Consider the following 13,122-nt stretch of genomic DNA (forward strand, 5'->3'; position numbering starts at 1 on the left):
TCTATACCATTACTAGACTATTCTTTCCAAGATGCAGATCTGATCATGCCATTTAAATCCAATTTAAAATCCTGTTGTGAGCTCGCCATGGTCTTCAGGATCAAGTTCAGATTTCTTAGCCCAGTGAAGATCTTTCTGTCGTTGGACTGCATTTGCCTCACTGTTTGGCTGCCTTTCCCCAAAAGGTGTTCCAAGAGCTTTTCCTGTGTGTGTCCTTAGCACATTTCTCTCAATTCTCATAGCATTTACTGTGCTTATTGATAATTGTGTGTTTTCTTGTCATTTGCCCCCTAGCTTGTCAATTCCTTAAAAACAGGATTGTGTCTTTTATTTCTTTATTGGTATTCTGATACAATGTTTGATGGGACTTTTTTGTTTTAGTAAATGGATAAAGGAAATGAAAAGGAAAAATGAAACAAAAGGAAAACAAATAGGGAAGATAAAGCCAAGAATGAAGTTAATTGTACAAAAATATGTGCTTAAAGTGTTTGTATTTATTATTGGTGAGCTGTACAGTAACGTTATGTGTTCTAGGATTTTATAAGACATGGCCAGTTCCATGATTCACTGCGTTCATAACTTAATACTCAGAAGCCGCATAATTACTGCTGGCACTAATATCAGAAAGTAATTTTTTTTGTGAATTCTCATTAGGAGAAAACTTCCAGAAACAACAGCAACAAAAGAAAACTAATGTAACCAACATTATCTTCAAAAAATACCCTTTCAATTAATAAAATAATAGGTTTCATTCAGTAGTTTCTTACAGCATCCTCATGGAGGTTGTATAGGAAACTTTTTGCTCTTTATACCATTTCTTCATTTTAGGTAAATAAGCTCCTCATGGACCACACTGCCATGGTGAGGTGCTTTGAATTTAATACTGCTAGCAGCAAAGAGTTGCCATTTGTTCTGTACCTAGACCTGCTGGGTATTGTGCTATGATCTTTACATCCATTCACATTTAATCCTGGTAACAACCCTAAAGGTCATTAGCATAAACCCTTATTGTGTGTGTGTGTGTGTGTGTGTGGTGCTGGGGATTGAATTCAGGGCCTTGTGCATGCAAGGCAAGCACTTTGCCAACTGAGCTATATCCCCTGCCCCCCCTAAACCCTATTTTTACAGGTGAAGAAATTAGGGCTCAGAGAAGATAAAACCTGACTGAAACTGACAAATCTGAGATTTGAATCCACATCGTTTTGAAATTATTTCTTCCTGCTATGTTATTTCTAGCTTGCAAGATGCTGAAGTAGACTTGTTTCTGCTGTGAAGATTACATGGGACTGTTCCCTTTGAAAGACAGCTGCAGCGGGGCCAGGGTGGAGCTCAGTGGTAGAGCATGTGTTTAGCATAAACAGGATTCAATTCCCCAGTGCAAAAAAAAAAAAAAAAATCTTCACTGCACTGTTTTCTTCCACTGAAAAAGTCCCCTAGGTTGCTTCTAAGATCAAGCGTAGTATCTATTTATTACAGTTTAATATATGATATGTCCTCTGTCCAAGAACAAAATGTTAAATGGATTTTTGGAGGAGGGAGATGGAGTAGGAAGGACCCAGCTCCACACATCCATCTAATATCATAGTACCTGCAGAAATGGTGCAACCCCTTCAAGGGAACATCAAAAAAATTTAAAAAAAAGAAATGGAAAAAAGTCCCAGGTATAGTGTGCTTCACAGTAGGTAGGGATTCTTGGCTAAGGAAAGCGGGGTACAGAGTCTTAAATTTCAAATTGGGACTCCTTGGTATTTAAACTGGATGTTGATGAGACAAAAAGGTGCTTGTACCCCTCCCCCAACCCCTGCTTCCCTTAAATATTTCCTCTGCCCGTGAACTAAGACTCCCCCTTGGTAGAAGCATTTTCCCCTCTGAGCACCCAGACCAAGAAGGAACTGATACAAAAGAAAAAAGTTACCTAAGCTTTTATCTCATGGGTGTGGGTTGAAGTTCAGTAGGTTTGGAACAAAAAAACTTCAGTCCTGGAAAACAAAACCAATCAATTTTGCCATATAAAATCTACAAGAAGAGAAAGAACTGTTTTCCTCAGACCTGTAGTCAACTAGAAATCACTCAGCCTCTTTGATCTCACTGCTATCGTGAGTATGATACAGGCTGTTTGTTTGACAATGCCTTTCAGTGTAAACTAAGCAGTGAATTTCAGATTCATTTCCGATTGCTGTGGCATATCAAGAGAACAGTTTAATGATCGAATTTTTTTCTCTTGCCAGTATGTGCAGTGTTTTAGAGAAAACATCTTTACCATGTCTCTGTATGGCAATCCTCAGCTGACAGTAGGTGGCAGTGGTAGACAGAAAAATGGCCCCACAAAAATGCCCCCATCCCTGATACCTGTGAAGATGTTACTAGAAATAGTAACTTTGCAGATGGCGATAAGTTAAGTAGCTTCAGGTGGGGAAATGATCCTGGATTATCTGGTTGGGCCTAGTGTCATTCCAAGCATCTTTATAGGAGGAAGGTAGGAGAGTAAGAGGAAGGAAAAAGTCATGTAACAACAAAAGCAGAGAGAAATTGGCAGGTGTTATCCCTACTGGTTTTGGAGATGGGACCTGGAGCCAAAGAATGCACAGGCAGTTTCTAGAAGCTAGAAAAGGCAAAGAAAGAGATTCTTCCCTAAAACTTCCAGAAGGAAGGCAGCTCTTCCAAGCCATCTTAGACTTTGACCTCCAGAACTGTAAGAGGGTAAATTTATGTCTTAAGCCTTTAAATTTGCACTAGTTTGTCACAGAAGACTAGGAGAGTATTACACAAAACCTTGTAATGAAACCAATATCCAAAAGTCTAGAATTGCTTTTGAAACGTGTGTAGATCATTCTTCATATCTGTCAACTTAGACCAGGTTATGCTGCAGTAACAAACACCCCCTTGCCAATCTTAGCAATATACTACTACCACACTTTTTTTTCTTGCTCATGCTGTGTGTTCATCTCAAGTTCGAGGGGGCTCTATGCCATGTTCTTCTCACTCAGAGACCCAGGTAGACAGAACCTCCACCATGTGAAATAGAGGAAGGGTCTAGGACCTAACCTGACAAATAGCACATTGGTCTTACAGGCATCCTTTCAGAGGTGATACATGTGACTTATGGTCTGTTGACCATGGCAAGTTACATGGCCATGACTAATTTCAAGGAAACAGAGAAGATCAGGGTATCACTTTTCCAGAAAAGGAGACTGAGAATATTGGTAAGGAATACTAATTACCACCAAACTCTTCTTCCTTAATAATGACACCATTTTAGCAGGTCATTACTAGCTAAGGATTCAATACTGTGTATCTCAGTCTAACTCTGGGACTTGTCAGTATAAGCAGGTCATATATAATATGTTTTTAAAAAATCCTTGCTAAATACATGAAACATCTTCTAATTAACGTAAATAATCATGGTGGGCTGTTGAAAGCATAACTTCAGCTACTGATTGGTGTCAAACTGCTACATACACTACAATAATCCCCTGCTTATAGAGGTGTATTTAGGAAGGTTAATTTTGTCATTTGAAAGATTAATTTGATCACAGGGTAATTTATGCAGAGCCTTATGATTTTCATTGGAGATTACAGTATGACCTTTTCCTCCACTTTTCTAATGCCCTCAGTAAACAGATATTAAAGGGCTTTTATTAATTTGATTTCAAATTCACAGTTTTCCCAGATTCTAATTATTTCTCAAATAGTCCTGATTCAGTAAGATGATGAATGTCTGTAATGTAGATGATGGAGATGGTAATGTATTTTTAACTTCTTTGGAAAGCTTTAGTTTATCAAAGTGAATGATTGTGATAATCATTTAGACTATTTTTTACTTTCCAGAGCAGTTTTATTTTTTGGTCTGATGTTGTTTGGTTGCATGTTTTTGGTGTGGTGCTGGGAATCGAATCCTTCAAAGTACATTTTTCAATATCTCTGAGAGTCTCAACACCGACTAAGGAAGTAAGCTAGCGCAAGTGAAATTATTATTATTTGCAGATGATAGAACTGGAGAACAAACAAGTAACAGTACCAGTTGCTCGACATTTGACCAAAGTGCCCATGATTACACTAAAAAAGGAAAGGGAGAAAAGAAAATTTATCCTCTGACTTGGCTAAGGCCATGTGAGTTTATTGCAGAATCCTCTGTATATAATTGAAATACCACACACACACACACACATTTTTCCTGCCCTACCTGGAGTTTAAGAACAATTTGTGAAACTACTTAATACTTTGTTATTTCAGAATAGAAAGGGATGGAGAAATATGATACGTAGTTCACACATTTTTTCTAGGAAGAAGCTGCTTTTTTTTTTCTCTAGGGAAGAAAACTAAAAGTATATAATACAGCTTTCCTTTGTTGTTCAAAAAGAGTCTGGTAACTCTCTGTGGTTCAACCTAGAGTAACTTCAGAAAATGTACCTACTACTTTGGTAGGAGTTTGCCATCATCCCGGATCACCTCAGTGTCCATGAGGATAAACCAACACCGTGCCAGGTTCCCAGGTCCTTGACTATTTGGACTTAGGGCCCTTGTGTCCACTTACTGGCTTCACCTGCGTGCATGATCCCTGGGGACTGTGTTCCCATGTCAGACTGCAGTGTGTCTGCAGTCCTCAGTTCAGACAGCTGACTTTCTGAGCCCAGCCAAGCTGGCAAGCCTCCACTCTCCCCATACTCCACCTGCACTGCCCTTGTTCTTGGTTCTTAGGACAGGACACTGCCTGGACCATTTACTTTGTTCCTTTCAACTCCTGTCTGTCTTCACTTCCTTTCCCATCTGCTAATCCCTGTGTGCCTGACTCCCTCCCTTCAGTCAGGCTCATCAGACAGCCAGCCCAGATATGTGCAGCCATTTTCCTTCTCACAGCCAGCTTGACCCACTGCTGGTACAGGGACTCCCACCACTGCAGTTTGCTGCCCTTGATCAGTTCTCAAGGCCACTGCCATTTATACGCTACTAATAATCTCACCACCTCCTATAGAGAGTTTCCTCCCATTGCAGTGGTGTGTTGGAGCCAACTCTTCCCAGCTTATAAGAACTGATTGTTAAATTTTCAGGAATTTTTAAAGTCGGTTTGTTAAACACAGCCATTATTGAAATTATATAAATTTGCAGTTAAAAAGTAGGAACAGAGGTTAAAAAATACTAAAAAAAAAAAAAAAAGGACAAATACTCAAGACTCTCTAGTTCTTTTATTATATCTTACCATTATCTAGCTTTGTGAGTTATTTGTGTTCGTCATAGGACAACCAACTGTCTCTGTTTGCTCAGGACTAAGGAATTTCTTCAGTGCTAAAACCAGAACAGTCTTCCACAAACCAAGACAGTTAGTCACCATAGAATATTGTATAACATGATGCAGATACTAGGTAATGATATGATTGTACATCTCTTCCCAATTCCTTGTTCATTGACATCACTTTTAAAAGCTTGAAATCAGCCATAGTGGGAGTATTTGTATCATAGAAACCTGCAAATGCTTTATATCAGGTCTTGCTTTATTTTTTTGCTGATTATTTAGATTTAAAATGGTGTCCGAGAAGCCCAGTGTGGTGGTGCATGCCTGTAATCCCAGAGGTTTGGGAGGCTGAGGCAGGAAGATCACAAGTTCAAGGCCAGCCTCAGCAATTTAGCAAGACCCTAAGCAATTTCATAAGACCCTGTCTCAACAAATAAAAATGGCTGGGGATATGGCTTAGGGGTTAGGCACCTCTGGGTTCAATCCTTGTACCAAAAAAAGAAAAAAAAATATTAACGTGCATTAAATTTAAGTGTGCTGTGTCTATAGGGATTGTATTGTGAATACAACAAAGTTGAGAAAATATTCCCCAATGTTCAGCAAAGAAGTTACTCAGTCTTTGACAGACGAGTGAAGTTCTGAGATAATGTCTTTGTTGTTTCACTTTTGTCTTAGTCTTTTTAACATGAAGATATCAACCAGTATTTATTTCAAAACTACACATTTGTGAAAGTAACCAAAGAATGACTATGAATCCAAGAGTTGGCAAAATCAAAGAAAACATTCCATGAGAATCAATTGACTGATGGAATTTACAATAAAGATGATTATATATTTTATTATTTGTAAACTATTTGCTGCACACCCTTTATGGCAGTTAAGTTTATAGTAAATTGTGAGTGTTTGTATGCATGCTATTTTCTTTTTGGAAGATCAGTTCTTGATGGCAGGGAATGGGACGATTTTGCTTCTAAGGAAGCCAAGGATGCTGCTGAACACCCTACCGGGCAGGGCAGAGTCCCTGCAACAAAGGATTATCTAGCCTAAAATGCCAGAAAATAAATTGCTTTAGATATTTTAAAAACTTCTTCAGGACTTGGGTTGTGGCTCAGTGGTAGAGTACTTGCCTAGCATGCGTGAGGGTTAGATTGTCAGTACTTCATATAAATAAATGAATAAAATAAAGGTCTATCAACATCTAAAAAAATATTTAAAAGAACCAAACTTCTTCACATTAAGAGTCCAACACTTCTAACTGGGTGTGGTGGCGCATGCCTGTAATCCCAAAGGGTCAGGAGGCTAAGGCAAGAGGAACTCAAATTCAAGGCCAGCCTCAAAAAAATAAGAATGGCTAGGGAGGCAGCTCAGGGGTTAAGAGCCCCTGGGTTCAATCCTGAGTACCAAAAAAGGAAAGAAATTGACAACTTTCCAAAATAGAGACCTTGCCCTTTTAAACACTGTATTATATTCCATATTTCATAGATTTATTTTGGAGGAGTGCATTAGATAAGGCCTATAAAGACTGAGCATAATAGCTGGGCGTGGGGCACATGCCTGTAATCCCAGCGGCTCTGGAGGCTAAGACAGGAGGATTGCAAGTTCAAAGCCAGCCTCAGCAATGGTGAGGCACTTAGCAACTCAGTGAGACCCTGTTTCTAAATAAAATACAAAATAGGGCTGGGGGTGGGGCTCAGTGGTCAAGTGCCCTTGAGTTCAATCACTGGTACCAAAAGGAAAAAAAAAAAAAAAGCATAATGCCTAGTGCAAGCAAGGCTTGACTTTCAGATCTTGGACTACTGACCTCTAGCTGCTGACTTTTCAAATCTCATTCTCAGGACTAGGCCCAGCCAGCCAGCCACCTGCACACAGAGCACCTGACCTTAGCTGTCCCACAGCAACTCCAGCTTCAGCTCAGCTGTACCAAACTGAACTCTTCTCCCACCCTCTACTTCCAAGCCTGATCCTCCTCTCACATCCAACAGATTGCTCAGTCCTTGATTCCACTGCCTTCAAAGCTTTTCCATGTGTCCATTCTCTTCTCTTCCCCACTGTTGCTGCCATAGCTCTAACCTTTAGTATGTCCCCTGGATTGCCACAGCAGCCTTCTAACAGGCTATACCTTGAGGGTGGCCACCCCCAACTCATTGCCTACCATGCAGAGAGAAGGATCTGGCCATGATACATGATCCTGCTGTGATCTGGTTAGAGTGCTCCTTACATCCCTTTGAAGGCCCTTTGTGTTCTAGCCTCACTTCCTCCTGCCTTTAATAAGCATGACCCCCCACCCTCTAGCTTCTTGCCCACATCCATGCTTAGAGGCCTTTGCCTTGTGCCACTTATCATACATTTAATACCCTTTGCTCCCCTACCTCACCTGACACATCCGTCTGTACTCGGCCAAGATGATTCCAAGTTCCAAGAAGCTTTGCCTGACCTCAGGCTCCTTCTCCTGAGGTTGAGCGAGGTGCCCCTCCCTCAGTGCTTGCCTCTGAGTAAGCACTGGCTATAATTATGACCCTGAATTGCCTGATACCCACCTGACCCCTCTGTAGACCATGAGTCCTCAAAGTACAGGGAGCATTTTTTTACTCATGGTGGCATCCCTACTACCTAGAATATAGCAGGTATTTGGCAAGTGCTTGGGGAAAAAAAAACTATGATGATATTGGTGGTATTAGAGACTTGGCTTAATTTGTTGCCAGACCTCCAGAGGATGAATGATCAGGGAGTGAAGCAAACAACATTTGAAATTGCTGGACTCTTACCCATTTGTCTTGTCACTTACAGCCAGATGAAAATTCCCTGGATTTTTCTTCTTGTATGCTGCGACCTGGGATTAAAAATGCTCAGGAACTTGCTTGTGGGGTGTGCCTCTTAAATGTGGATTCTAGGAGCCGGGTAAGTCATATGCCTTCCAAAGAGGGCAGAGTGCTTCCCTAACTTGACCTGGGTGACAGCATCATTTAGCATGCTTCAGTGCAAGGTTTGTGACTACAGGTGGGGATTTGAAAAAATCGTGAAAGCCAAGGTAGTAGGGAATACCTTTCTTTCCAAGGGCAGTCAGGGGTGCTGTTGAAGGAGCAAATGTGGTCCTTCCCTTTCTAATAAGCATGCTGTCTGCATTGCACCCTGGGGTGGAAAAGAGGAAAGGTTTCCTATGAGGATTTATGTGGAGGCAAGAAGCCCTGTTTCGGGGTTTGTTTTTTTTTGACCTTATGGTTTCAACATTATTTCAGAAAGAAGAGAAGCCTGCAGAAGAACATCCTAAAAATGTATGAACCAGTTACACATTATCTTAGCGTGTCCATCTTAATTTTGAGTGTGGAAGGCAAACAGACGATTCTGTTGCCATCCTGGACCGTTCCAATCATGATCCTTTACTGAGTCATCTCTGTTCCCATAATGTTTGATTGAATCAACTAACATATCTGTGTGGACCACTGCTGTCTTGTTTGCATGCTTGTGTCTCATAATTGGCTTCTGGTGTTATAGCTATTTTTCTCTGCAGTGAACAGGGTAACAGAATGAGCAACTTCTGGAAGACTGGAAGTTGTATGACACACAGAATAAGATCAGAGAGCTTCAGGAATTAACTGTTAACAGACAAAAACAAATCCATGGGTTTTAGAGTTTTATTTACTTACTTTTAGCATTTTAGGAAACTAATCACAGGGAGTGGTCCAGGTTGGTACTACTTTTCCCCAGTTGACTGTAACCTACCTTTAGAAATCACTAATCTGGAAATAAGTCTTGTGAGTTTGAAGTTCATTATTTTTTTTTTGAGAGAGAGAAAGGGGGGGGGAGAGAGAGAGAGAGAGAGGGAGAGAGAGAATTTTTAATATTTATTTTTTAGTTTTTGGTGGACACAACATCTTTGTTTGTATGTGGTGCTGAGGATCGAACCCGGGCCACATGCATGCCAGGCGAGTGCGCTACTGCTTGAGCCACATCCCCAGCCCTGAAGTTCATTATTTTTTATAACCCCTATACCTGTTGGGACTTTTTAACTACAGTAGTCTCCCCTTGTTCTAAAGGAATATGTTCCAAGACACCCAGGGGATACCTGAAACCTCAGATAGTACTGAGCCCAACATATGCCATGTTTTTTTCTATATGCACATACCTATGATAAAGTTTAATGTAAGAGAATAGTTACAATAACAAAATAATTATAGCAATGCACTATAATAAGTCAGGTGAATGTGGTTTCGCTCTCTCAAAAGAGTGAGGATGGGTGTTCATTTTGTGGAACCACAGTTCACTGTGGATAACGGAAACTGCAGAATGCAGAACTGCAAATAAGAGGGACTGTTCCTATTGGCATTAGACCTAAGAGTTGTTGATTCTTTTCTAACTCTCCTATAATTTTTCTGCCATAAATGGACTGTAATCAGCCACAGAATTTTAAGGGGTTACAATTAGAGGGCATCCTTCAGCACAATAAGGGATGGCAATTATCTGTGGCCGTTGGCAATTTTAGTTCCGTGTCATGATCTCTCCCCAATCCCCACAGCCTCTGTCTGCCTTTTCTAGGAAAGACTTGGCCTTCTTTTGCTGAAACTAGGTTGAATAGTAACAATTTTTCTACCTTTAATTAGCAGTAAACAACTTTGTTACTTGAATTCCCATAGCTACTTACTCAGCTTTTGTGTGTGTGCCATTCAGGCCTCAGCCTCTGTGACACCTGGTGAGGTGTATGTGTTGATTGCTAATAAGCACTTGAGAGCAGAAAACACCTGACTCGCCCCACATCTCTGTTTCCGGCAGGCGTTCAACTCAGAAACAGACAGTTTCAAGCTGGCCTATGGAGGGCACCAGTATCACGCCAGCTGTGCAAACTTCTGGATCAACTGTGTTGAACCAAAGCCTCCTGGTCTCATCCTGCCTGACTTGCTCTGAAAAGGTCCTTTAGGAAGCACTGTTTTGTTTTTGTGTTTTTTCTGTCACACCTCTGAGGGTGACAGGGTCAATAAACAGAATATGAGTACTGCAAGGTTCACCTGCATGGATCTATGAATTCCCCAAGAGGTAAAGAAAACGCAATAGAAGTTCCCCGTCATTCCTATACACCACCTTTGATCTCTGATTCCTACTGCCAGTCTCTTGGATTTGAGATAAAATTGCCTACCTAAACCACATGTGACAACAGAAGTTCACGCACTTATTTCTAGTTCTCTTAAAGATGTTTGAAAATATGGACCACAGTTTTCTTTAAAGAATGTTTTGCTGCTGCAGTACTGAAACTGTGAAGAATTCAACATTTGAAGAAAAATAACTTATTATTGTGATACTCGTATTGGCAGGACTGTTCAAGCCAGTGCTTATTTTATATCTAGAACACGTGGTCCTGTGAAGTAGAACGCATTTCTCTGCACTTGGTTTGTAAATATCTGTAATGAATAAACTGGAAATTGTGATTAAACTGATACTCTATGTTCTTTTTTTTTTTTTTTTTTTTTTTTTTTTTTAATATTTATTTTTTAGTTCTCGGCGGACACAACATCTTTGTTTGTATGTCGTGCTGAGGATCGAACCCGGGCCGCACGCATGCCAGGCGAGCGCGCTACCGCTTGAGCCACATCTCCAGCCCTCTATGTTCTTAAAGAAAAAAAACTTTGCTCATCTCCATTGGACAGTAGCAGGCAGTGAAGGCAGATGTACCATCTTTGTTGTCACAACTGAACCTCTGACCCTTGTCACCTTTCAAGAAAACTCTTTCCCAAAACATGCCTGAGTCCTTTGCAGTGGAGAGGAGCATCCACTTCTGACAGAGGCCCATCAGGATAAATATGCTTCCCCTTTGAAGCCTTCATTGAAAACCATTTTTTGCCCCACAAAAAGGCTAGTTATTTTTCCAGACAAGATCTGGAAAGGCTGAAACAAAATCTCTCTGCAGTGGCATCTCTCCACATTTCCAAAGATGACTGCATAGGGGCCAGCACTGCATATCTGTGAGAGATCTGAAAATTAACTCAGGGTGAGAGAGGAACTCCCAGCCTAGTGAGCAGGATAGTAAGATACGTATCTATTTATGGTAGAGATACATGCCATAGAAGCATGGAAGGAAACTGTTCATCAACCTCACTAAATTTTAGAAGGAAGAGGCTCATGTTCTCTGGTGTAAGATTTTCTTTGCCGCTTATACCGAATGCATAAAATCAGAGGACCCAGAGCCAAATGTTAAAGGCTATTATTTCTAGGAAGAATGGACCAATCTAGGACACACATTTCTCTGTTGCTTTTGTGCTCCATGAAGACATTTTGAATCTAGTATGTTTCACTTTGTATGACTTAGGCTTTCTGACCTAGGCTTGTTTTTTATTTGTAAACTTTGGGAAGGTTGCATTTTTTTGTCTGGATATCTGCTGTTTTTACATAATTGTTTTCTCTTTTTGGGACAAAACTTGGAGGAATTGTGCTGTTTCATCTTACACCTTTTACATATTCTTTAAGAAAGTCGTAGAACATTTTAAACAGCTGTTGATGTGGCTTCTGCTTTACCCTACTGTATACAGGGTGCACAGAGAAGTGTTGATGAGATAAGTCTGTTTTTCTCATTTGCTCTGAATGACGCCATCTCCAGCTATTTATAACTGAGATGGCTGTCTGAATTGTCACCTAGAGCCTTCTGCCTTTGCAAGGTGAGTGTGGTGTTTGTAACGGGACAGGTGAGCTGGTGTTTAGCAGACTTCCTGAGGTCTCTGCCCCACTTCATCCTGGACTGCAACAGTTTTCATTATGGCACTAAAATAACACGCAGGCTTAACTGTCTTGCAGACTCCATAATAGAATCTACCTTAGCAAGAATGTTTCCCAGTTTGATGGAATTTATATTGCTGAAGTACTTTGGGGAGAAGGCTGTATGGACACAGTGGCCTATGTCAATGATATTTTTTAAAGTACCTGTTCACTAGATTGGTTTCCCTTCCTAGATTGACTCCAGAATGCATCAGATTAAATTCCTGCATATAATCACAGCTGTGTTTATCAAGTGTGATAGGTTCAGTGACTCTTTGGGAGGTGCCAGAAGAAAATTCAGTAGATGTCAACAAAAACCTTTTGTGATGAAAAGTGTTCACTACTTTTAATATCTGCTTTAATACTTGAAGTGTTTAGTTATCTGCCACCAATAAGGATTCGCTAAGTGTGGAATACCATCAGGCTGATTTTTCTTTGTACATGTTTGTTAAAATGACTCATCTTTGCGTTCAGCCTCACCTCGGCTCCTGTTAGCCAAGAGCCCAGTGTCCTTGGAAACAGTAACCAAGGTTACTTATTTCCATACTGTGTATTGTGTCGGGCAGCTTCACCCCGCTGCTTGAATGGTGATTAATAAGCACTTTTCTTTTTGGCATTGCATTTTAGCTTTAAAATTTCTATGGCTTATTGTGTAATTTAATTTTTGTCTGGACACGCTTGAGATAGAAAAAGTACAAGGTATACTAGGACAGTTTCCATGTTTTTCCTATGGTTACTAGTTAACATTATATATGGGTTGCATATTCTAAATTATTTGAATATTTTGTATATATACACATATTGTGGGCACTTTGGGTGTTTTGTTTTTTGGTCTGATTTGTTTAAAGATATGTTCTACTTTCCTATTTAATTAGCATGTTCCTAAAGCTATAAAAAGATTATGAGGAGCTATATAACCTATACGTTTGAAATGCTTGCTCTGTACTGGGACCACTATGAAAATTCCCCTTTATACCTTCTAGGTCAACCACGTTACTTTGTGTGAACAGCTAATAAACTGACATTTTCAAAGATATTTGCCATTTAGAAGGGAGCATTATAGTCTGTTGTAGACCATTCTGGCAAATGTTAGAATGCAGGGCAGGATGAGTTTAGCCTATTTTGTTTAGGTTGGGGAGTATTTCTTTGGAGAA

At 40.3% G+C, this 13,122-nt stretch overlaps 1 protein-coding gene and 1 pseudogene across 18 annotated transcripts in view; both read left to right on the plus strand.

Annotated features, from left to right (window-relative positions):
* Synrg (synergin gamma) overlaps window positions 1-10,670 on the plus strand; it is a 69,424-nt gene extending 58,754 nt beyond the window's left edge. For 11 of the 18 annotated variants that reach the window (XM_048787892.1, XM_048787894.1, XM_048787885.1 and 8 more), the window contains 3 exons: window positions 8,018-8,128; window positions 8,467-8,502; window positions 9,998-10,670. In XM_048787892.1, the coding sequence (XP_048643849.1) occupies window positions 8,018-8,128; window positions 8,467-8,502; window positions 9,998-10,129 (279 nt within the window). In that variant the 3' untranslated portion in view covers window positions 10,130-10,670. The remainder of the gene's footprint in view (window positions 1-8,017; window positions 8,129-8,466; window positions 8,503-9,997) is intronic. The other 7 variants (XM_048787886.1, XM_048787889.1, XM_015495342.2 and 4 more) reach the window with 1 other exon arrangement.
* On the plus strand, window positions 1,438-1,610 carry LOC125613047 (annotated as a pseudogene).
* Window positions 10,671-13,122: the final 2,452 nt, after the last annotated feature.

This window comes from Marmota marmota, unplaced genomic scaffold (genome assembly GCF_001458135.2).
Source record: "Marmota marmota marmota unplaced genomic scaffold, marMar, whole genome shotgun sequence".
NCBI classification, from domain to species: Eukaryota; Metazoa; Chordata; class Mammalia; order Rodentia; family Sciuridae; genus Marmota; species Marmota marmota.